The sequence below is a fragment of the Jaculus jaculus genome, chromosome 10 (assembly GCF_020740685.1).
Source record: "Jaculus jaculus isolate mJacJac1 chromosome 10, mJacJac1.mat.Y.cur, whole genome shotgun sequence".
NCBI lineage: Eukaryota > Metazoa > Chordata > Mammalia > Rodentia > Dipodidae > Jaculus > Jaculus jaculus.
The window spans coordinates 14,796,091-14,819,399 of NC_059111.1; the positions used below are offsets into that span (position 1 = coordinate 14,796,091).

Consider the following 23,309-nt stretch of genomic DNA (forward strand, 5'->3'; position numbering starts at 1 on the left):
TGCCTGGTACCCACATAAAGCCAGATGCACAAAGTGGTACAGGTGTCTAGAGTTTGTCCCTGGTGGGCCCACTTTACTCTCTGTCTGCATCTTTCTTTGTCTGTCTTAAATAAATAAATATTTAAAAAACACTACAATCATATTCAAAAATTATTGTATCTATTAAATGAGAGAAAAGAGATGAGAGAAGTAAAACCTTTAAATTCAATAGGAAAGAAGTTTTGATGTCAAGGAATAATGTTAATAGGTTAACTGAATATGTGTAAAAGCTGAGTTTTGGGCTGGAGAGATGGCTTGGCGGTTAAGCGCTTGCCTGTGAAGCCTAAGGACCCCGGTTCGAGGCTCGGTTCCCCAGGTCCCACGTTAGCCAGATGCACAAGGGGGCGCACGCGTCTGGAGTTCGTTTGCAGAGGCTGGAAGCCCTGGCGCGCCCATTCTCTCTCTCTCCCTCTATCTGTCTTTCTCTCTGTGTCTGTTGCTCTCAAATAAATAAATAAATAAATTTTTTAAAAAAAAAAAAAAGCTGAGTTTTGTGGCAAAACTAATAGGAAGTTAAATTTACTAGATAAAGTGATTCCTTAATGAAAGGGCTACTGGAAAGCATTTCTCCCAATAGAAAATTAATTTTAAGTAATTTATGATGAAATGTAATTTACACAGGGTGTACGTAGCAGCATCTTAGCTAAGATCTGTACACCTGATGCGTAACTGCAGGTTGTAGTGAATTTTGAAATAATCCAAGCCATATTTTTGCTTCCTGAAAGACCAGACTTGTTCCCAAGGACTGGTTAGCGTTTGAGCAATCCTAGTCAATTTAAAGGCGTCATCCCCAGTTGGTTTTATGTTGCAGAGGGTAATGATGGGAGAGCTGGGTGTGGACGCATCCTTCCTGAGCCCTGGGATGGCTTAGTCAGTGGATCTGGAAGCAAATATTAGTGGTGAGAGCTACAGTTAGACCTTGGCTCTTGTTTAAAAACCTTTCAGATATTCTCCCTTAAAAGTTAATTATTGATATTAATATAGATTATTTTTAGTTGATATTAAATACATAATAAATACATTTAATATAAAATATTAATCATATGCCAATGTTATAGACCTCATTAAAAAACAGACTTAGCCAATGAACGGACCAGTTTAACAAGTCTGGGTTGGTGGTTTTTTTCCAGCTCTGACTATCCACAGAAATGAACATACCTAAAATTAAGGCTCCTTCCCCATGTTGGTCACTCATCCCCTGCCTCAGCCAATCACTGGAGATTTCTGCATGTCTAGTAATGATGTAAAAGAAATAAATTCTGGGCACTAGAGTGACGGCTCAATGGTTAAGAGCGCTTGCCTACTTAAGCCTGAGAGCCTCATGAGTCCCAGCCCAGACACTGCTGAGTTTGACTCTTTTGAACCCCCATAAACAGCTAGGTGTGACCATACATGTCTATAACACCAGTGTGAAGGTTTTGGGAGAGAATCTCTTGGCTTCAGTGGCCAACAGCAGCTCTGGGTTGAGAGATCCCCCCAGTCCTCTGGAAGCACCAGGTGAGTGATAAAAGGACACCCGATGTTTTTTTCCTCTGGTCGTCCCGCACACATGCCTGAAGCATATGCATTAGCACATGTGTGTACGTACCACATGTCACTCCACACTCAAAAGAAATTAAAAAAGAAACAAACAAACTGTGGGCTATGAAGATGACCCGGCAGTAAAAGATACTTACAAAGCTTGCTGGCCTGGGTTCAATTCCCAAGCACTCAACGAAAGTTGGACACGGAAAATGGAATAAGTGTCTGGTGTTTATTTGCTGCAGCAAGAAGTCCTGATACATGCATGCACTTGTGTATACAGGCACACATGCACAGACAAAAAATGAAAAGAAACACATTGTATGTATGGTTACTTTGAAAAGACTATGGGCTGAAAATATATAAAGAACTTTCAGAGCTCAACAATACAACAAAAAGCAAGCAAACAAACAAAATACAATCCAGTTATATACTGGGCAAAAGACATGGAAGCACATTCCTTGGAAGCAGATACGCATTTGGCAAAGCAGCACACGAGGAGAATGTTCAACCTCATTAGCCTTCAGGGAAATGCAAATTAGAGCCACCTTGAGAGACTACCCCACCCCTCTCCCAACATCTCACGCAGGGAGGCCGTAAAGCCATCAGACCACGTGTAAGGTGTCAGTGGCAGTGTGATGTCGCCCATGCTGTTGGCATTTCCCGGAAACTAAACGTGCAGCTCTCAGTGAAGACGCGTGTTCCCTCGGCACCTGGGCACAAATGCTTGCTGCGGGTTTACGCGTAGTAACAAGGAACTAGAAACAACCCAGGGCTGGGTGGTTAAAAGAGCTGCAGTGCGCTCATACCATGGAGTAGAGAAGACTTCACTGAGTGAAAAGGCAACCATGGGCCAGAGAGGTGGCTCAGAGGTTAGGGCACTTGCCTGCAGAGACTGACAACCTGGGTTTATATCCCCAGTACCCACATAAAGCCAGATGCACATGCATCTGGAGTTCTTTTGCAGTGGGTGGAGGCCTTGGTGCACCCATTCTCCTCTCTCTCAAATAAAATATTTTTTATTAAAATATTTTATGTTGGTGCTGGAGAGATGGCTTAGTGGTTAAGCGCTTTCCTGTGAAGCCTAAGGACCCCGGTTCGAGGCTCGGTTCCCCAGGACCCATGTTAGCCAGATGCACAAGGGGGCGCACGCGTCTGGAGTTTGTTTGCAGTGGCTGGAAGCCCTGGCGCGCCCATTCTCTCTCCCTCTCTGTCTCTCTCTCTCTCCTCTTTCTCTCCTGTCTGTTGCTCTCAAATAAATAAATAAAATAAACAAAAAATATCTTTAATATTTTATTTTTACTTATTAGAGAGAGAGAGAGAAAGAGGCAGATAAGAGCGAATGGGCATGCCAGGGCCCCCAGCTGCTGCAAACGAACTCCAGACACAAGCACCACCATGTGCATCTGGCTGTATGTGGGTACTGGGGAACTGAACCCTGGCTGGTAACCGGCAGGCTTTGTAAGCTAGTGCCTTTTACTGCTGAGCCATCTCCCCAGCCCCCACTGTATGCTTGGATTCACAGATACCTGCATCTTCCACAGTGACATGTTCTACCCACCCACCCACCCTGCAGCGTGTGCCCTGTGTGTGGATGATGTCTGATCCACCAAGTCCCCTAGTCAGTGCTGAGCTTCGCCTCTTAGGTAAATTTGAAGTTTCAGGGCTCATCAAGGGGCGAGGACCACCTGCATTACGCATGACAGAGTCATATTTGCAAGTAGACGGAGGCCACACCGAATTCATGTTTTATTTGAGAGAATCGGTACACCTGGGCCTCCAGCCACTGCAAATGAACTCCAGACACGTGCGCCCCCTTGTGCGGCTGGCTTACTTGGGTCCTGGGAAATCAAACCCCCCTAGGCCTCTGGTTTTTGCAGGCAAGTGCCTTAACTACTGAGCCATCTCCCCGGCCCTCCAGACTCAATTTTTGACAAATTGTATGCTTGTTGGTTGTTTGGATTAGGGAATCATTTTCTGGGGACCATAATTTTCTCCTGGAACTTTGTATAGTGTGACTTAATTGGATGTCGTCCTTTGTTGCCCGTGATAGTTTTAAAGAAAAAGATTCATCAGGTGGAACATTCTGCCAAGTAGAATGGACAGACAGAATTAGCAGCCAGACTCCCATGTTTGTTCCTTTACCCAAAGGCATGGCTGAGGTGATCAAGCACCACGGAAATCAAATTTCGACTCTTGCTGTTATAACTCAGTTCCTTCTGGATTGGGTTTAATAATCCTAATAGTAGCTGTTATCAACATTATCATTTATTAAGTATCTTCTGTGGTTCATGTAATAGATCTTTTGTACATATAATCTTATTTAGTTTTCATGATAACCTTGTAAGGAAGTCATCATTGTATCTCCATTTTTTTTTTTTAGGTGAGGAAATTAAGGTTCACAGGGGCTAAATGACTTGCTTAGTCATGGGAAGGTAGTGGTCAGCAAAGGAAGGGAGTTGTCATTCGGCAGCGGCACCAGGGGTCAGGTTCTGGATCCGGCTCTTAAGTCACCTCAGCTACCTGACCTTGGTCAGTGTCTTAACTCCTTTGAGATGACAGCATTGTATCTGGGACATAGTGGTTATTGGTAGGTGTTTGAGAGGGGTAGTTCTGACTTCCCCAGCTTCCCTCCTATGTCTCTTTTTTCTTAGAAAACCAGCCTGTTAGAAGTGGAAAGAAACTAATATAAAACATCTAGACCAGTGTCTTTGTGAATGCCTCGGCTTTGCCATAACTGTCCAAGTGGCACAGCGAGAGCAAGGATCCAGCTGAGCATAATGGTCTAACGCGCTGTCCCGCGCGTTCACCAGAGCCCGCCGTTGTGCGGCCTGGGTGAATAACTTCATAAATTCAACCTTCACTTTCCTCATCTGTTAATAATGGCATCTGTCTCATAGGTTATGGCAAGAACTAAATGAGATCATGCATGTGGCAGTAATGCACTTAGCCTAGTCCTAGAATACGGCAAATGCTAAATAAGTATTGGGTACCTTAATTATTATCTTTAAGACAATGTAGCGAAGCCTGCTCCCTAGAGTCGTCTACAGTCTCACAACTTATTTGTACAACTATTCTCCCACCTTTTGGGCTGAAGAGAGCTTGTAGTCCTGTAATGGGGTGCTAAGGGTCCAGGAAAGTCCTTATACCTCAAGCCCTAGGTTCACTTTTAATTTTAAACAAAGAATTGCATAAAACAAGAAGACTGAACAGGATTAATTATGAAATTATTATATTTATTGAGGGATGTACAGAGTCAAGGAAAGGCACGGGGCTAGAGATCCCACGTGGAGGGCCTGGGAAAAAGCATGGGAAGAGAGATAATAGAAAGTTCAAGGGGGCTCTGGGGGGGAGCCCTCCCAGCCCATGCCCAGCCAAGGGCAAAAAACCCACAGCTGGAAGTTCCCAAGTGGTCCGAGAGCCTGCCCTCCCCTTGCAAAGGTATTTATGACCTTTTAGTGGTAGGCCGTCTTCCAGCTCAGGTGAACCACAGGTACAGTTGGTTGGTTAGGGCTAGGGCCTGTCTCAGAAAGAAATTAGCTCTGGCACCAAGTTCCAGGGGCTAAACTTGACCAACCACAGTGTTCAAATCCTATAAAAGACTTCCCTCCCAGAAGGGCTCCTGACTGTGGAAAAATAAGTCTGGGACACTAGATAAGAGATAAAAAGTCAGATCATTTTTGATTTCTTTCTTTCCTTCTTATGGTTTTTTGAGGTAGGGTCTCACTCCAGCCCAGGCTGACCTGGAATTCACTATGGAGTCTCAGGGTGGCCTTGAACTCATGATGATCCTCCTACCTCTCCCTCCCGAGTGCTGGGATTAAAGGCGTGCGCCACCATACCTGGCACATCTTTGATTTCTAACATAAACGTTCCTGCACTTTTTACCTTCAGTGGTCCAGTCACCCTAACTCTAGCCCCCCCCACCAAGCCCTTTAGGGCTCTTGCTCAGTACCCCAGCCTCTGTATCACTTTCCAGAGGGAAAATGTAGATTTCTTCTGACTCCCAGGAGCCCACTCTTCCACGCTGAAGTGCATTCATTGTCTGTGGACATCTAAGATTCACCTCTTTAGAAAGAAATCTTTCTCTTGCCATGAAAGAATTGGGGGCAGGGGGCAAGGCCTGTAGCCTAGTGGTAGAGCACTTAGCGTGGGTAAACAAGGCCCTGAGCTTGATTCCTCGCACCACAGACACAATAAAAATAAACAGAACTTGGGCTGGAGAGATGGCTTAGCGGTTAAGCGCTTGCCTGTGAAGCCTAAGGACCCCGGTTCGAGGCTCGGTTCCCCAGGTCCCACGTTAGCCAGATGCACAAGGGGGCGCACGCGTCTGGAGTTCGTTTGCAGAGGCTGGAAGCCCTGGCGCGCCCATTCTCTCTCTCTCCCTCTATCTGTCTTTCTCTCTGTGTCTGTCACTCTCAAATAAATAAAAAAATGAACAAAAAAAAATATTTAAAAAAATAAAATAAAATAAACAGAACTTTAAGGGAAAAGAGAATTGAGACGCCTCAAGCCTGTTTGTCCTTGATACTAACCTTGCAAGTGTCCCGTGTCTCCTCTATCGCATGAAAAAGGGAAGCCGCACACACTGCCTCCTCGGAACAGAATCATTAGGCTCTAGGCAATAACTGCCGTTTGAAGGTAGCTAATTATGCTGCTTAGTTTTATTTAAGGCCTTTACAAGAATATTTGGATGGCCTACCCTTTATTAAGTGATAGAGTGCCTGAAATAACTTTCATTTGGCACTGTGGCCTTCTCTTAAGTGCATTCCTGTTGTGAACTGATGATTTTTTGCAATGCAAAATGTCACCATAGACTATATTTAATTGTACCTGCTGTTCTCTCTCATTAGAATGCAGTCCCCAAGAAATAACAAGATAGATATATTGGCTGTCTCTTCATAAGACAATTAGGAATAATGAAAGCACACCAAAGTGCCCTGGCCCGAGAGGTGACTAAGGCTTGAGACCAGCAAACATGTCCCCTGGCTCCTGGTAAACTGAAAACAGTTCCTGGCATTCAGGAAACCTGTGATTGCTTTGTGGAAGGAAGAGAGTTGAAAAGTTTATTTCTGCTTCCAGGATGGTCCCCCAACCGAGCCTCATGCCACAGTGTACAACAGACCCTGAATCGCCTTAGGAATTGTGTCATGCCTACATCTAAGTGTATTCAGCGAGTCCCTCCCGCCCCTACGCACGTGCACACACCAGTACACAAGCTAAACCAACAAGATCACCAGCACCGGATGTGAATAAATCACAGAGAGGGGAAAAAAAAAAAAAGACTTCCTATTTGCCTGGGTTTGTTTGCTTTGTCCTGACAGAAGGTATGCACAGTCCGACCCCTGCTTGTGTGCGCAGAGCAGCGAGGGGTGCTCGCTGTTGAGGACCTGCTTTTATTGCAAGCTGGGCCTACAGCTCCTGGTGAGGCTTCCTCACGGCTAATCAATGAAGCCTCTGTGCCAGGCAGCTGTGAGTGGCAACATGAGTTGTCTCAATGTGATGCTAATTTCCACAGTCAATTTGGTCAGTTCAGCTGGGGGGAGGGCGAGGGAATCAGTCCAGCCTGAAAATCAGTTATTGAATCAGCAGTGGTTGGTTGACTAAAATTTTTCATGTTTGAACCAGTTCTCATATTCTGTAGGCATAAAGTTTTTCTTGTAAGAACACTTGTAATCACAGCGATTCAGACCTAGGACCTGCAGGTTGTAAGAGGAAATAACCACAGTAGTGTTTATACATAATAAGAGGTAGCTAACTGATGTGATGTCTGTGTAAACAGAGTAGGAAAGGGACCAACTGGCCACGATCTATAAAGCTATATATTTCCATTAGTTGTTGGTAATTAATTAGTAATGCTAGTGCTAAGTTGTGCTTGGTGGGCTAAATTTTTTAATAGTATTATGGGTGTGAAATTTAGATACCATAAAATTCACCTCATTTGGGCTAGAGAGATGGCTTAGCAGTTAAGGCACATGCCTGTGAAGCCTAAGGACCCAGGTTCTATTCCAGGTCCCACCTCAGCCAGATGCACATGGTGGCGCATGCGTCTGGAGTTCATTTGCAGTGGCTAGAGGTCCTGACATGCCCATTCTCTTTCTCTCTCTCTCTCTCTCTCTCAAATAAATAAATAGAAATAAATCTTTTTTAAAAACTCCAGTTTGGGGCTGGAGAGATGGCTTAGCGGTTAAGCGCTTGCCTGTGAAGCCTAAGGACCCCGGTTCGAGGCTCAGTTCCCCAGGTCCCACGTTAGCCAGATGCACAAGGGGGCGCACGCGTCTGGAGTTCGTTTGCAGAGACTGGAAGCCCTGGTGCGCCCATTCTCTCTCTCTCCCTCTATCTGTCTTTCTCTCTGTGTCTGTCGCTCTCAAAAAAATAAATAAATAAATAAATTTAAAAAAAAACTCCAGTTTTACCATGGGATTTTTTTTATAATCATGGAAAATGCTAATAAAAATTTAAAAAATTAAAAAAAATAAAAAATAAATAATTAATTAAAAAAATAAAAACTCCAGTTTTAGTGAGAGACCTTAAAAAATAATTCATCCCATTTTAAGTATATGATGTAAGTAAATGTATAAAGTTGTGCAACTGTCACCTAATGTAATCCTGGAATAGTCCCTTTACCCTACAAAAGAGTCCCCATACTCACATATTCACAGTTAATTCTTACCCATGTTCCATTCCCCAGGGAGCACTAATTTGTTTTCTAACTTTATACATTTAAGTAAATAGGATCATATAGTATGAAGTCTTGTGCCAGGCTCCTTATGATTTGATAATGATTTTGAGGTACATCTATTGTAGCATGTATCAGCCATCCATTCTTCCTATCACAGAGTAACATTCCACTATACGGCTGCATCGCGCTTCGTCTGTTCAGTTATTAGAAGGGCAGTTGTGGTTATATCTGGTCTTGGACTATTGTGAATAATACAGCTTCTGTTCACATACAAGTCTTTTTGTGTTTTGAGATAGGGTCTTCCCTTGTAGTCCTGGCTAACTGGCACTCGCTGTGTAGCCCAGGCTGGCCTGAAACTTGAGGTGATCCTCTTGCCTTGCCCTCCTGAGCGCTGGGATTAAAGGCATATGCACCCCTTCCCAGCTTGCATATAAGTCTCCATGTGCTGCTGTTTTTCTATCTCTTGAGTCTTCACCTAGGAGTAGAATTAGTATCTTGTTTTTCAATATTTGTAATCACAGCTGCTCAGACAAAATAGTGTACTATTTTTATGAGCTACTTTAATAACTTACCTAGCGTGGGAGATACCATGATCACGAAGAACTAATCTTCTGTGTACATACCAGAGTAAATACACTTAGCTGATAGGGAAATTATATAATTTTCACAAGAGGAGAGAAATGAAAGATGTAAAAGTAGAGCAACTAAAAATGAAAAATAAAATATCTGAAATAAAGATTTCAGCTAATAAAATTAATTATAGACCAGACACTCTAGAAGAAATAATGATATTGAAGTTAGAGATGTAAAGATTATCCAAAATTAAGTCTCTTTTAGTAGAGAAGAAGAGAATTTTGAAAATGAACCTGGCCAGAGTAACCTTTGAGTCATTATCCAGAAGTTTGGGGCATATTTGCTGTTGAAGTATCAGAGGAAGAAAGAGAAAGAAAGCAAAAACAATTTAAAGAAATAATAGCTTTATAAAACTTTCTGTAAACCTACAAAGATATAAGCCTAATGAAACCAAAACTAACCATACCATAGCACTACAAAATCAAAAATTTGAAGGTCAGTGATTAAAAAGAAAATATTTTAAATACTCAGAGGGGAAAAAACACACTAAACAGAGAAGAAATATAAGAAAAACAGCAGACTACTTTCTTAGAGTTATATAAGTCAGAAGACAATGGAAATGCATCTTTAAAATGTTGGGGGGGGGAACCTGTCAATCTAGAAATCTGTGTCCAGCAAATATATTTTCCAAAAGTAAAAGCTAAATACTTTTTCAGATAAACAAAAGTGAAAGAATTTATTGCCAGTAGACCAGCATTATAAAAAATGTTACCAACAGCCAGGCATGAGCCTGCATGTCCATAAGCCCAGCCCCATGGGGATGAGAGAGCCAAGAACTGCCAGAGCCTGTGGGGGAAACGACGGCCAGCTCTGGAATCAGGAAGAGACTCCAGCTGAAATAAAAGCAGGCGGAAGAGTGATAGGCACAGACACACAGTGCTCCACTCCAGCCACCGCAGGTGACACATCCCACCTCAAACCAATTCACGGGTCCCATACACAGCACACACCACACCACACCACACGACCCATAACCAAGAAAATAAAACGTTAAAGGAAGTTAAGTATAAGGAAAATGACACCTGATGGACAGTTAGAGCTGCATAAAGGGATAAAGTACCACCCCAAATAGTAAACATGAATAAACATGCAAAGAAATTTTCTCGTTTCAAATTTCTCTAAAATGGCATTCCTGTTGGCTCACAAGGAATACTTGTGAAGATTTATGAAGCAGTATTCCTGTTCTGTTAATTTCTTTATTTTGGTTTTTTGAGGTAGGGTCTTACTTTAGCCCAGGCTGACCTAGAATTCACTACATAGTCTCAGGCTTGCCTCAAACTCATAGCAATCCTCCTACCTTGGCTTCCCGAGTGCTGGGATTAAAGGCATGCGCTACCACACCCGGCTGGTTCTTTCTAGGAGTGATGTTACCTATAGCATCAAATACTAAGTACAGCATGATGTGTTTGGTTGCAGACAAGCGGTACAGACGCCTCAGGCTGTAGCAATTGAAAGGAAGCCATAACTTTGGTGGCCTGAGAAGACAGTGTAACAGGAAGGCAGGCACTTTGGATGAAGGATGGGCAAGTCAGAAAAGAAATAGGCTGAGAAGGAGAGAGAAGAAGGCTGGGTGATGAGATTTTTACATACAGTCTAGTTGGAGGACAGACGTCAGTTTGAGGATGGTAGTGAGCACACAAGTCTCTCGTTTGAACAGACGGTCAGAGCGCAGGGAGACACCAGCAAGTTCTTAGCCACATCCTTCCTTTCAGTGAGGCACTGGTTAGCAATTAGCCCAGGGTAAAGCACTTTTTTTAAACGTTTTATTTATCTATTATTTATTTATTTATTTGAGACAGAAGGAGGAAGAGAGAGAGTGAGAATGGGCCTCCAGCCACTGCAAACGAACTCCAGCATGCGCCACCATGTGCATCTGGCTTACATGGGACCTGGACAATCGAACCTGAGTCCGTAGGCTTTACAGGCATGCGCCTTAACCACTAAGCCATCTCTCCAGCCGAGCACTTTCTTTTTTAAAAAAAACTATTTTATTTTTATTTATTCATTTGAGAGAGAGGCAGGTAGAGAGAGAGAGAATGGGTGCTCCAGGACCCTTAGCCACTGCAAGTGAACTCCAAATACATGCACCACCTGGTGCATCTGGCTTTACGTAGGTACTGGGGAATCAAACCCTGGGCCGTTAGGCATTGCAGGCAAGCACCTTAACCACTGTGCCATCTCTCCAGCCCACGAGCCTCCATTAAAAGAGCCGCTCTCAAGCCAGATGTAACAGCTCACACCTGTGATCCCAGCACTTGGGAGGCTGACACTGGAGGATCACTGTGAGTTCAAGGCCAGCCTGGGCTAGAGTAAGGTCCTGTCTCAAAACAGAGTCTCTCTCAAGCCGGGCGTGGTGGCGCACGCCTTTAATCCCAGCACTCGGGAGGCAGAGGTAGGAGGATTGCCGTGAGTTCGAGGCCACCCTGAGACTCCATAGTGAATTCCAGGTCAGCCTGGGCTAGAGTGAAACCCTACCTCGAAAAAAAAAAAAAACAAACAGAGTCTCTCTCCTATAGCCTAGGTTACAATGTGTGTCACTCAGAGGACTTGCCACAGAGCTGTGTTCCAGAGTTAACCTGTAGTTGTCCATAAAACAGACTCCTCAGATAAAGTAATCCTATGGGCTTGTGCTTTCTACTCCTTGCTTACACATGTGCTTAGCAGATATTCACTGGGCACTTACTATGTTTCTTCCTGGGGCTGGAAGTACAACACTCAATAGCAGAGATAAAGGGCCCTAGTTTCATACCAGTTACAGCCTGGCACCAGTCAGACAGCATTTAAATGAGCTAATATATAAGCAAACACCTGACGCATTGTAATTAGGTTTTAATAGTTGTCAGTCCCAGAGTTTGAACTTGAAATGTGAATCATATACCATACTCTTGGCAAGGCAGTTTGTTGGAGAATTCTTCTGCAGGGTGGATGGTTAGAGGGGATTGATTCATTTGTAGACTCTTTTTCCCATACAACCCTTAAAAGCCCAAGTCTCTACATTTGGGGTAGTTAAGGTTATAAATGTGCCGTATAAGTACCCGAGACCCTGGACCCCTCTTGCCACAAACAACGCAGCGCTGAGCGAGCTGCCGTCCAGCGTCCGGTGCTGTCGTCTGGCTGGAATGGTTTTTGTGGCCTCCCCAAATTGTAGCAGCAACTCCTTGTTGTCACTGACGATGCTTCACAGAAGCCCTTTGTGTCATTATTGACCGACTGACTGCCTTGGCAAAAGCGACGTCGGTGCCTTTGTTAACTGCGAGAGCAGTCAAAATGAGGTAAGGGAGAGGAGGGCAAACGAAACCGAGACCAAGAGGAGCATGCCTGCGTGCACACAGCTTCTAGAACATTTCTGAGCATTATCTGAAGTTGCACTTGCCACGTAGAACATGGGAAATAGCACGATTTTCTCATTGCTTCACTCAGATATGACCTGTTACCAACAACCACATGACCGATCATTTTCCCGCTGGCTTCCCTTTGGCCTTACAACTCCTGGTTACACATTTAGAGGAAGCTAAGCTAACTTGTTGTTGATTGTGTGTGTCTCATCTGTCTGCTTTTCCTGAATCACCAGGGCTGGGATGATGCATTTATTTGCTCTTGTAGGAAACTAAGATTATATCACACTTTTTTTTTTTTTCAGGTAAAACGCTTTGTATTAAATTTATGAGTGAGCATATGATTTCACGTCCACCAGATGGGATGGTATTCATGTGTACTTAAAAAAAAAATGAGCCCTGCCTGCATGGAATTAGTTTCACTGGCTTTTCTTGTCCCTTTTTAGATGTGAAGCCCTCTAACATGCTTGTAAACACGAAAGGACAGGTCAAGCTGTGTGACTTTGGAGTGAGCACTCAGGTAGGTCCGTCTGATGTGCCGTCTACTTCCTGAGTTGAAAAATCGCCCAGCTACCAGGCAGACAGGCGCTTTGCATCTTTCCCTGGGCTGGGAGTATGTTATTCATTTTTTAATCTCTGAGCGAATTTCCTCTGTCAGAGTATGATTGTTCATTGTTTAATGACAGTGAAAACTGCTGATATTGTAATTACTACTTACGAATAGCAAACTCCATTGATATGCAGCTCTGATATGAAAGCGCTTTGGCCAGACAAAAGGGAGGGCAGCGTGGGAGCTGCGCCTGGGGAGCCCGGCCGGCCCACAATAAAAATTAATATTGGGAGCAACAATGGTGGAGGGTCATTACAATAAGCAGCACAAATTTTAATTAATTTCCATTTTGGGCCTCCCCTGAGGAACCCCAGTGATGGTGACCCATGCGCGTGCTGTGATGTTGATTTGAATCGCAGCCACCTTTACTCCCAGCCAAACACGAAGACCAAAGCGAAGGTCATCGCTGTATTAAGGGTTGTCAAAGTCTGTTATCCCTCCAGCGTATTTAGAGCCCGTCTCATTCTAGTAATGCACGGGGCTCCGTTCACATCTTGAGCCATCTGACTTAAAAAAAAAAAAAAAAAAAGAAACAAAACAGAGTGTTCAAATTGACTTTATATATATTATCAGGCGGGTTTGGTATAGTAAAGCGATAAGCATCCTGTGTAAGTGAATTGTTGAGGTTATCTGCCATAAACTGTAATGCACTGTTTGTTTAAATTGGAAATCACACTCAAAAGAAAAGAGAGATTTAATCATTTTTAATGTCTTTGTAGATAAATTTGTTCCCTTTTACATAATTTTTAGTTGATTTATAGGAATGATGATTGTAGGTTAAATGAGGAATAATTGCCCATTTTATTTCCACATTATCTTTATATTGTTCTAACAGACTGTTTTGTCTCATAGCTGGTGAATTCTATAGCCAAGACGTATGTTGGAACAAATGCTTATATGGCAGTAAGTAAACTTATGCAAAAATAACATTTAAAACCAACATCTTTATCTTTATGTACTTGGTAATGTATAATTCCTGAATTAATTCCACAGCTTGAGCCTAACAGATCATAAATTACAAAGTTAATCCAGCCATGATCCAATTTTCAAATCTTTCCAGAAAACACGAGGGTTTATGCAGGATATATCAACTTATCTGACTTTGTTGATGTAACTAGTCACTTGAAGTATGAAATCACTGAGTTTTGGAGTTTAATCCTACAGAAAAAAAAAATGTACCTTATAGCATCTTGGCTACTTTTCCACATTACTTATTTAATTAACTCTAACATGTACCAAGGCAGCCGTCAGTAAAATCAGTTGTTTGTTCCAGCAATGCAAATATGCTTTGTTACTAGACCCAAACTAAACCACTGGTATAGCCAGATGTTATTGATAGATCTCTGAATGTATGTTTTCTTGAGTGCTCATACCTCTGTATTTTTACACAGTTATCAGATTCTTATAGTAAGATAACTTATTTACCTTACCTATAATAAACTTGCCAAGAATTTTAAAAAATAAAGGCATACCTCTCTTTCTTACCTTCTGAATAAGAAAATGTGTTTGTGGCCATAAAAATGCTTACTTAGCGCATAGGTTTCCCCCGTCCCATCAAGTGTGGAAGAAATGAACCCAGCAAGAAGCTTGTCTGGTGTCTTTTGACAGCAGAGTTTTTATTTCAATAGCTTAGAAGTTGTTTTTACATTGATGGCTCTAGAATTACTCAGGCAATCCCTTTTGGTTCTGGTAGCTTTCAGTGTATCACAGTGGTCAGTGATTTGGGTACAGGTAGCCATGGGTCATTTCCCTGCATTCTTTGTTGATATATCACAATAGTCAATGACTTGGTTATGGGTAGAACCATGGGCTGTTTTTTCTGCATTCTTTGTTGATATATCACAATAGTCAATGACTTGGTTATGGGTAGAACCCTGGGCCATTTTTTTTCCTACATTCTTTATGATATATCACAGTGATCAATGATTTGGGTATGGGTAGAACCATGGGTCATTTCTGTGCATTCTTTGTTCCTACGTTATCATCATGAGAAAATTATACTATGGGTGGAACCCTGGATTCATATTTGGTTATTCTTGTGACTATGCAAAGTATTTTGTTTGCTTTCAGATATCAGAATAATTTTGTTTTCATTTCTGTTAAAGAAATTTATACTTTCTTTACTTTTGTTTCTAAGTAATATTTTTTTAAAAATGAAGCTGGGCATGATGACACATACCTTTAATCCCAGCACTCAGGAGGCAGAGGTAGGAGGATCACCATGAGTTCGAAGCCACCCTGAGACTACAGATCAAGTCAGCCTGAGCTAAAGTGAGACCCTACCTCAAAAAAAAAAAAAAAAAAGAGGATTAACTATTAAAGTTATCATACCTGCTTTTAAAACGGCATCTCTCTTGTGGCTCTCCCAGGTTGGATAAGATTGGTGAGCCACCTTGCAGTTAACAAAGCCCTAATACTTCAGTCTTCAAAAGAATAGGAAGCACCATGATTTGGAGGAAAAAAAAAAAAAAAAACACAAACAAAACAACTTCTCAAGTACCCATCATGTTCTGAACAGCTTTAAATTGCCCCAATAATTAAATTGCGTTCTATTTCAGTGTGCAAATCCAGATTACAGTTGTCTTCCCCAGGTGTACATTAAAGAAATGACTTTCCCCTCCTTGTGTATGGATGCATGTGATGCGTCCACATGTTAATTGAAAGTGTGAGGATTAAAATTATGAAACATTACCTCAGATTGGCAAGGCTGAAATTGCTTTGTTTCTTGGGTGACTGAATTCCAGTCATCAATTTCGTAGTTCAAGCTGGAAAAAGCACCAGGTACCACGGAAGAAAATACGATAGCTGACAGGAATAGCGAGAGCTTTGCTTAATTTAGTAGGCTGTCGTCAGCCGAGAACACGCTGAAGGCTGGAAGTGGAGAACATGAGTATAATCCTATAGTATCCAGCAGGGTCTTTTGGGTTTTTTTTTTTTTGCTTTGTTTTTTGGGGCTTTTTTGTTGTTGTTTTGAAGTAGGGTCTCACTTCAGCACAGGATAACCTGAAACTCACTCTGTAGTCCCAGGCTGGCCTCCAACTCACGGTGATCCTCCTGCCTCTGCCTCCTGAGTGCTGGGGTTAAAGGTGTGTGCCACCACACCCAGCCTCTAGTAGAATCTTAATCCCTACCTATGGAGTTTCAGGCTAAGAGCAGGACTGTCTTATAACCAACATGCTATAGGAGAATATACCATTTGAGGTGATCGGATATAATGATGTAATAATCTCTTATACATCCAATTCCCTCACTTCATGTTCATGTGTACTTGTCTACAGTAAGAATATCATTGATAATAAGAACTGATACTCAATTAGCTCCATGTGCTCATCATTCTTATAAGATTTTTACATGTATCATCTCTTTAAGTCCTCACAACAGCCATGTGAAGTAGGTAATAGTATTCCCATTTCACAGAAGAAGAAACTGAGTCAAGAGAAGTTATATGATTTGCCCAGGTTCACACAGCTAGTTAGTGGAAGAATTCGGATTCAGACCCGAGTGATCCATCTCCAGAGACTGACCTCTTAAGTGTTGAGACTCTCACGTGTCCAGGTTCTTGATGTGTCGTTAGAATACCAGCCTCACAGGGACAGGGTTGGTTCCGCACATTCTAGCCCAGTCCCTTACTCAGTGCCTTCCGAGTGACTTAGTTCATAATAGCTTCTTTCCACAAGCGCCCTGTGCACTTAAAACCAAACATCAAACTGTTGTGTGAGAAGGGCTGGAGGGATGGCTTAGCAGTTCAGGCACTTGCTTGCAAAGCCAAAGGACTCAGGTTCCATTCCATAGTAGCCACATAAAGCCAGATGCACAGTGACATTTATATCTGGAGTTTTATTTTTCAGTGGCTAGTGGCCCTGGCACCCATTTCACACACACTCTCTCTCTGTCTCTTAAGTAAATCAGTATTTTTTTAAAAAAAATCTGTTTAAAAAACCTGCTAATGGGGAAGGAGGGAATTACCATGGGATTTTTTTTTTGTAATCATGGAAAATGTTAATATAAATTTAAAAAATAAAAAATATTTAAAAACCTGCTTAAAAAAACACAAATTAACCAAATACAAATATATGTGAATACAAGTCTATTCACATATATTGAAAAGAACATAAATCAGAAATAGCCCTGCATGTATCTTCCTATAATCTCAAGTATAGAGTATAACAAACATGACAGGAAAAGCAACTTTTGTAACATCATAAGTGATCTTCAAAAGCAGTTTATGGGCGCCGTAATAAGCGGAGCTCATAGAAGACTTGGAAAGACGTTGTGATCCAGCCTTGTCCTTGACCAGTGAGGAGCAGCAACCTGGAAACAGAAGTGGCCTGTCCACGAACAGAGACTTCTTAAGAGTTGCTGTCTAGGTTCCGTGGATATTATCAAATAAAGCTCAGAAAGACTTGTAACTAAGTTTTAAAAACACTGGAGGGCTGGAGAGATGGCTTAGCAGTTAAGGCGCTTGCCTGCAAAGCAGTATCTCGGTTCGATTTCCCAGGACCCATGTAAGCCATATGCATCTGGAGTTCATTTGCAGTGGCTGGAAGCCCTGGCGCACCCATTCTCTCTCTCTCCCCCCCTTCCCTCTCTCAAATAGATAAAAAATAAGATAAAATACTAAAAACACTGTAAAATGAGTCCAAAAAGCTTTAGGGTTCAAGTCAGACCATTTCTCAGAAATCCTAAACACTAAAAATTTTACTCTATTCTTAAGATAGAAGTCCTGCAAACCTTAACAAACAAGTTATTGTTTTTACTGTAGTTTTCAAAGATCAGGTATAGAATTTGGACATGATTTTGAATCACAAAAGTCTTAAAACCTTTCAAAACCATTTCTGAAACATTGTCCTGTGGGCCCAGAAGGAGGCTAATTCGAACCGTTGCTTGAGGGGATGTGTTGGGGGGTTTGTTTCCTGCTCAGCCATGCCAGTGTTCACGAATTTCATCACCTGGAATTAACCCTCACAAACTGCATGCTGCAACCCAGTTGGCCACGCTGGCACCACAGTAGCAGTTACACATGATAGCAGTGCCAGTTAGGAGGAGGCTGGCATTGCACACCATGCCTGTGTGGCTCTCCTCACACACGCACACTCTGCGGGTGTGTTTAATCATCACACAACCCCACGGTGCGTATATGTGGTCACTGTCATCTCCACATCGCAGATGAGAAAACTGAAGTCTCAGAGGCAGCAGCAGTGACACAAGACAAAAATTAGGACATGAGCCTGTTGGTTCTGCCCAACAGGAGTTGGATCAAGTCCTGCGTTAAAAAGATGCTGGTTAAACACTTTCAGACCTTCCAAAATGCACTGAAGAACTAAAACAAAAACAAAAACGGGGGCCTGGAGAGATGGCTTAGCGGTTAAGGCATTTGCCTGCAAAGCCAAAGGATCCTGGTTCGATTCTCCAGGAACCACATAAGCCAGATGCACAAGGGGGCGCATGCCTCTGGAGTTCATTTACATTGGCTAGATGTCCTGGTGTTGTCTCTCTCTCTCTCTCTCTCTCTCTCTCTCTCTCTCTCTCGCCTCTTTCTCTTAAATAAATAACTAAAATATATTTTAATAAAACAAAAACAGGGAACTCTAGGACAGTTTTTTTTGAATAAAAGCTGTTTATATGATAGAGAAAGAGATAGATGGGGCAGGAGAATGAGTATGGGCGCAGGTGCTCCAGGACCTCCTGCCAGCGCAGCCAGACTCCTGACACATGTGGCATCCGGCTTTACGTGGGTACCGGGGACTCAAACCTGGGCCATCAGGCTTTGCAAGCAAGTGCTATTTCTCCAGCCCCCAGGACCGCTTTTGAGTGACATCCAACCTCAGCAGAGAGCTGTGTGTCAGCACAGGGTTTCCCTGGGAGCCACACTCAGGTGAGGGGTGGCAGTTGGGCCCCAGGCCCACCTAAGTGGAAGGCCTCAGTGGAAACGCTCTCTGTCTCGTGCTGAAAGCCCAGCAGCCTCTCCTCGGCGGAAGGCGACCAGATCTGGAGCAGCTCCTCCTCCCATCCATCCCAGGAACCAAGGAAGTGGCCTCTGGGAGCCAAGCAGAGAAGCCAGAGAGAAAGGGAAATTGGGAAAGGCTGTGACCTTGGCCTCACAGGGACACAATTCACAGCTGGGCAGCATGCACAGAGCTTCATGCTGAGAACAGGACTGGCCACCTCAGGCCTCAGGGAACCTCTCCAAAAAAAAAAAATTTTTTTATTTGTGCATGCGTGTGCTCATTGCTGCTGCAAATGATCAGCAGATGCGTGCCCCACTTTTTCCGAAGAGATAAAATGCATATGTACCTTGACATCTTTCTGCAGCGGACAGTTAAGCCCTAGAGTATTATGCTATAAACAGACAGCTCTGGAATTAACTACATACGGGTCCTGGATAGATGCCCAGTCACGGGCAGTAGCTGGAGGGAGTGGATTTGAATGTCAGCTGGAAGCCACTGCTGAGGTCCCTGGTAGATTCTGATCCACAGATCAGCCTTACTCCTCTACTCGGAATGGGCCAGAGCTGTGGGTTTGTTTATTTATTTATTTATTGGCTCTGTTCTGTTTTCTCTTTGCTGGCACCTCAGTGCAGAGGTGCTTTAGACGACACTCTTTCTCTTATCATCCGGCTTCCCACATTGTTGACAGCTGTCATGTGCGAAAGTAACCCCAGCCTCGGCTTCGTGACTGCGAAATATCCGTCACAGACCTTCCATCAGCAGCGCGGTGGGCTGGTTTGGTTTGGATCCATGTTTGTTTCTGATGGCGACAGGGCAGGCTTTGAATTACGCAGCCTCGGGCCATCATCTCGTTTCCATAAATTCACGAGGTATCGAGGCTCGTCATGAACTTCAGTCACTCGCAGGGCCCTGGGCACCTTCCCAAGGCCCCCTCTGCCTCGTGCTGTAGACTAGCAGCCCCAGAGCTTGCTACCTGCTCTTGCTGGCTTTTTGTTTTTTTCCCCTCAAGCACTGCATTACACCAGTGATCCTGTTCTGCTAGCTTACTGCAAGAATTTCTCCAGCCAGAGGCTGTCAGCATCTCACGCTTACACTGTCTTACAGGTGACGTGTGAAAATTCAGTGAGGCTGGCATGTAATGTTATTTATATAACCCAGGTGTACATATGAGATGGTCTTGCCGCCCATCAGATGCTGTTGAAATATTGGTTCCCCGTGTCAGTGAGCTCATGCTTCCTGGAGCAACTTACATAGACTCTCACACACACTCTCTTGTTTTCTTGCAGCCTGAAAGAATTTCAGGAGAGCAGTACGGAATCCATTCTGATGTCTGGAGCTTAGGAATCTCCTTCATGGAGGTACGTTGCTGCTGTTGTCAGTTCTGTGCCAGTGTATGTATATGTGTGTGTGTGTGTGTGTGTGTGTGTGTATACATATGTATACACACACACACATATAGAGAGAGATGTATGTATATATATATGTGTATGTATATATGTATATATATATGTATGTATGTATATATTCTACAGAGTTTGACTCTGAAGTCCTCGTACTGATATCCTGTGTAGCCACGGGTTGAGTGTACGTTATTCTAAAGTACTATTCACACAGATTCCCTGTAAGACACACCTGAAGTGCTTGTTAAAAATACAGGTTCCCAAGCCGGGCGTGGTGGCGCACGCCTTTAATCCCAGCACTCGGGAGGCAGAGTTAGGAGGATCGCCATGAGTTCGAAGCCACCCTGAGACTACATAGTGAATTCCAGGTCAGCCTGGGCCAGAGTGAGACCCTACCTCGAAAAACCAATAAATAAATAAATAAATAAATAAATACAGGTTCTCCACTGCTACCCAAAACCAGTTAAGTCCAAATCTCTTAGACTCTTAGACTGTGCATGCTGGACACATTCCCTGGGTGATGGTCGTGCACACTAAGGCTGGAGAACTGTGCTCTGGAAAGGGGATTCCATAAGACACACTATGGATGGCAGCCCTGTTGGAATGCGTGCACACGCCCAAACGTGATCGAAGGGCAGCTGTGCTCATTTGGAGCGGTGAGCTTCAAGTTTGTCTCAGAAGTAAAAAAAAAATACCCAATAGAGTTGAATCACATGTGTGGGGTGGAGGTAGTGTGATATGGGGTCATGTGCACGTGGCATGGTTTGATGGTCTTATCCCTTATTGCTGTATTTAGAATGGACTTTTTCTTAGCACCCCGGTGCCTCCCACTAGCACTGTGCTGGGGATCGGCCAGATGACTCATATCAGAACAGCATGGGCCTCCGCTAGCGTTTCAGCCAGTGCTTCAGGAGCTGTTTCTCAATCCCATCACTACAGATGAAGGCAGACTGTTTGAAAAAGGAGAACCTTGTTTAAATAACACCATAGATAGAGTGACAATCACAGTCTTATCACCTTTTTTTTTTTTTTTTTTGGAGAAACACATTTTCTGTGATTTTCTTTTTTGTAATGCATGAATGCCATTGCATTTGTAAGAAAATATCTCTAGACTCAATCCACCTGCACGGCAGGAAGAACAAATAAAATGCTCAATCTTTACTAAACCACATTCTACTTCCTCACAAAAGGGGATCTAAGAACTGCAGGGTGTGCATCAGCTAAGAGACCAGTCAGAATGAAGGGCAGCTCTCAGGACTGAGTTCCCAGCAGAATCCCAAAGGACTTTTTTTTATTAGACAGTTTCAGGAGAAACTAGTTCTTTTGATTTGTAGGACTCAGGCTTTTGCTATGGTTTTATTTTAAGCAAGAGCCTTTAATGGCTGAGCCATCACCCCCGCCCCATTGGTTGCATTGTATAGATGGCCAGGTACATAGTACAGGGCTATTGAGAGGTTACTTGATAAGAGTTGAGGATCCCAGTTTGGGAATGGATGACTTGGATTAGAGTTCCAGTTTTGATACTCGTTCCATCGCTGGTCCTGGTCTAACGACCGGGCCCCATGCGCTCAGCTCCTTCATACTCACCAGTGATCTCTACGCCCTCCGGAGACCAGCATCGTTCTACAACCCTAGCGGGTGTGGAAATAGATACGTGAATGAGATAGGGACGAACCTTAGCCTAGCATAAAATGGGGAGACGGGGGTTGGGGAGATGGCTCGGCGGAAAAAAGCACTACCACACAACTCCAGGTACATGAGTTCACATTCCCAGATACCACATAAAAACCATAAGCTGCGGTGGTTCTATGGCAAGAAGGGAGGCAGAGCAGTGGACAGCAAGGTGAGCGGCGAGGGCCCTCCTCCGTGGGGTGGATGGCAAGCTCCAACCTCAAAGTTGTCCACTGATCTCACAAACATGCTGGGGTACACATGCACACACACACACACACACACACACACACACACACACACAAAACTAATTAAATTTGCCACCCAAAAAGTGGAAGCATAGGAGTACTGTCAAGAGAACTGGGGATATAGTCAGGGTGTAGAGCGCTGGCCTAGCACACACACAGAGCCAATGGCGCCCTCCTGAGCACCACATGACCAAGAGGGGTGTCCCATGGCCACAATCACTAGGGAAGTAAAGAAAGGAGGATTAGGAGCTCAAGGCCATCTGGGTTCTGTGAGACCCTGTCTCGAAAGAAGAGGAAGAGGTAACCAGTGGGGTTCAGATGTGCAGCCCACGTGAACAGCCACCATTCGCCCTGCCCTGTTGTCTTTATGTTCCTGAATTGAGGCTGCTGCCCTTGCTGCATGGACAGCGGGGTGAAGTAACAAAAGGACCCCCAGTTCTTTCTGTTTTGTCTTGAAACCCCCAGTTCTTGACTCTCATTGGGTACTTTTGGTGAGGTACGGGACACAGGGTGAGAACAGCAAATGGAGTGATAGCTAAATACTCACTCGCTCCAGGGGTGATCAGTGCAGTGGGGAAAAGGGAGTGGGCAGGTCTCGCCGCCTGAAATACAGAGGTGAGTGCAGCCTGTGTCGGGAGGGGAAGCCGGGAGCCCAGTGTGGCTGGAGTGATGTTAGCCAGGGGGAAGTAAGTTCCTAGAGGCAGGTAGCCAGGAGCCAGGTCATACACAGCCTGGGAGGCCAGGTTCAAAACTTGAGGCTGGGAAGAATAAATGATCTGACTTGAGTTTTCAAAGGGCCACAGAGGGATCCGAAGTATGGCTGTGGAGGAGCATGTGGGGATCAGTTGAGGTGGGTTGGAAGATTGATAGATTCCCCAACCAAATGTATCAAATGTATTAGATGTATTTTATTTTTCATATTGAAATATGTTTCTGTTGGTATGTTGCTAGATACTTGCAAAGACTTACAAAAAGAGACTATATTGTAGGGGAAAATAGTATGTTGCAGATCATGTTCATTGATCCTGGAGGCAAAGTATTAAATAGTCCCTGGAACATTAAGGAAGTCAGACTCATTAAACTTGTAAGATAAGGGCTAGAAAGATGGTTGGGCAGTTAAGGTGCTTACAAAACCTAAGGACCTGGGTTCGACCTCCAGTCCCCACATAAAACCAAATGCACAAGGTGGCACATGCATCTGGAGTTCATTTGCAGTGGCTGG

At 43.7% G+C, this 23,309-nt stretch overlaps 1 protein-coding gene across 8 annotated transcripts in view; it reads left to right on the plus strand.

Moving 5' to 3' along the window:
- The window catches only part of Map2k5 (mitogen-activated protein kinase kinase 5), a 278,604-nt gene that overhangs the window by 125,069 nt on the left and 130,226 nt on the right, over positions 1–23,309 (plus strand). For all 8 annotated transcript variants that reach the window (XM_004662568.3, XM_045160765.1, XM_045160764.1 and 5 more), the window contains 3 exons: positions 12,657–12,730; positions 13,673–13,723; positions 20,055–20,126. In XM_004662568.3, coding sequence (XP_004662625.1) covers positions 12,657–12,730; positions 13,673–13,723; positions 20,055–20,126 — 197 coding nt within the window. The remainder of the gene's footprint in view (positions 1–12,656; positions 12,731–13,672; positions 13,724–20,054; positions 20,127–23,309) is intronic.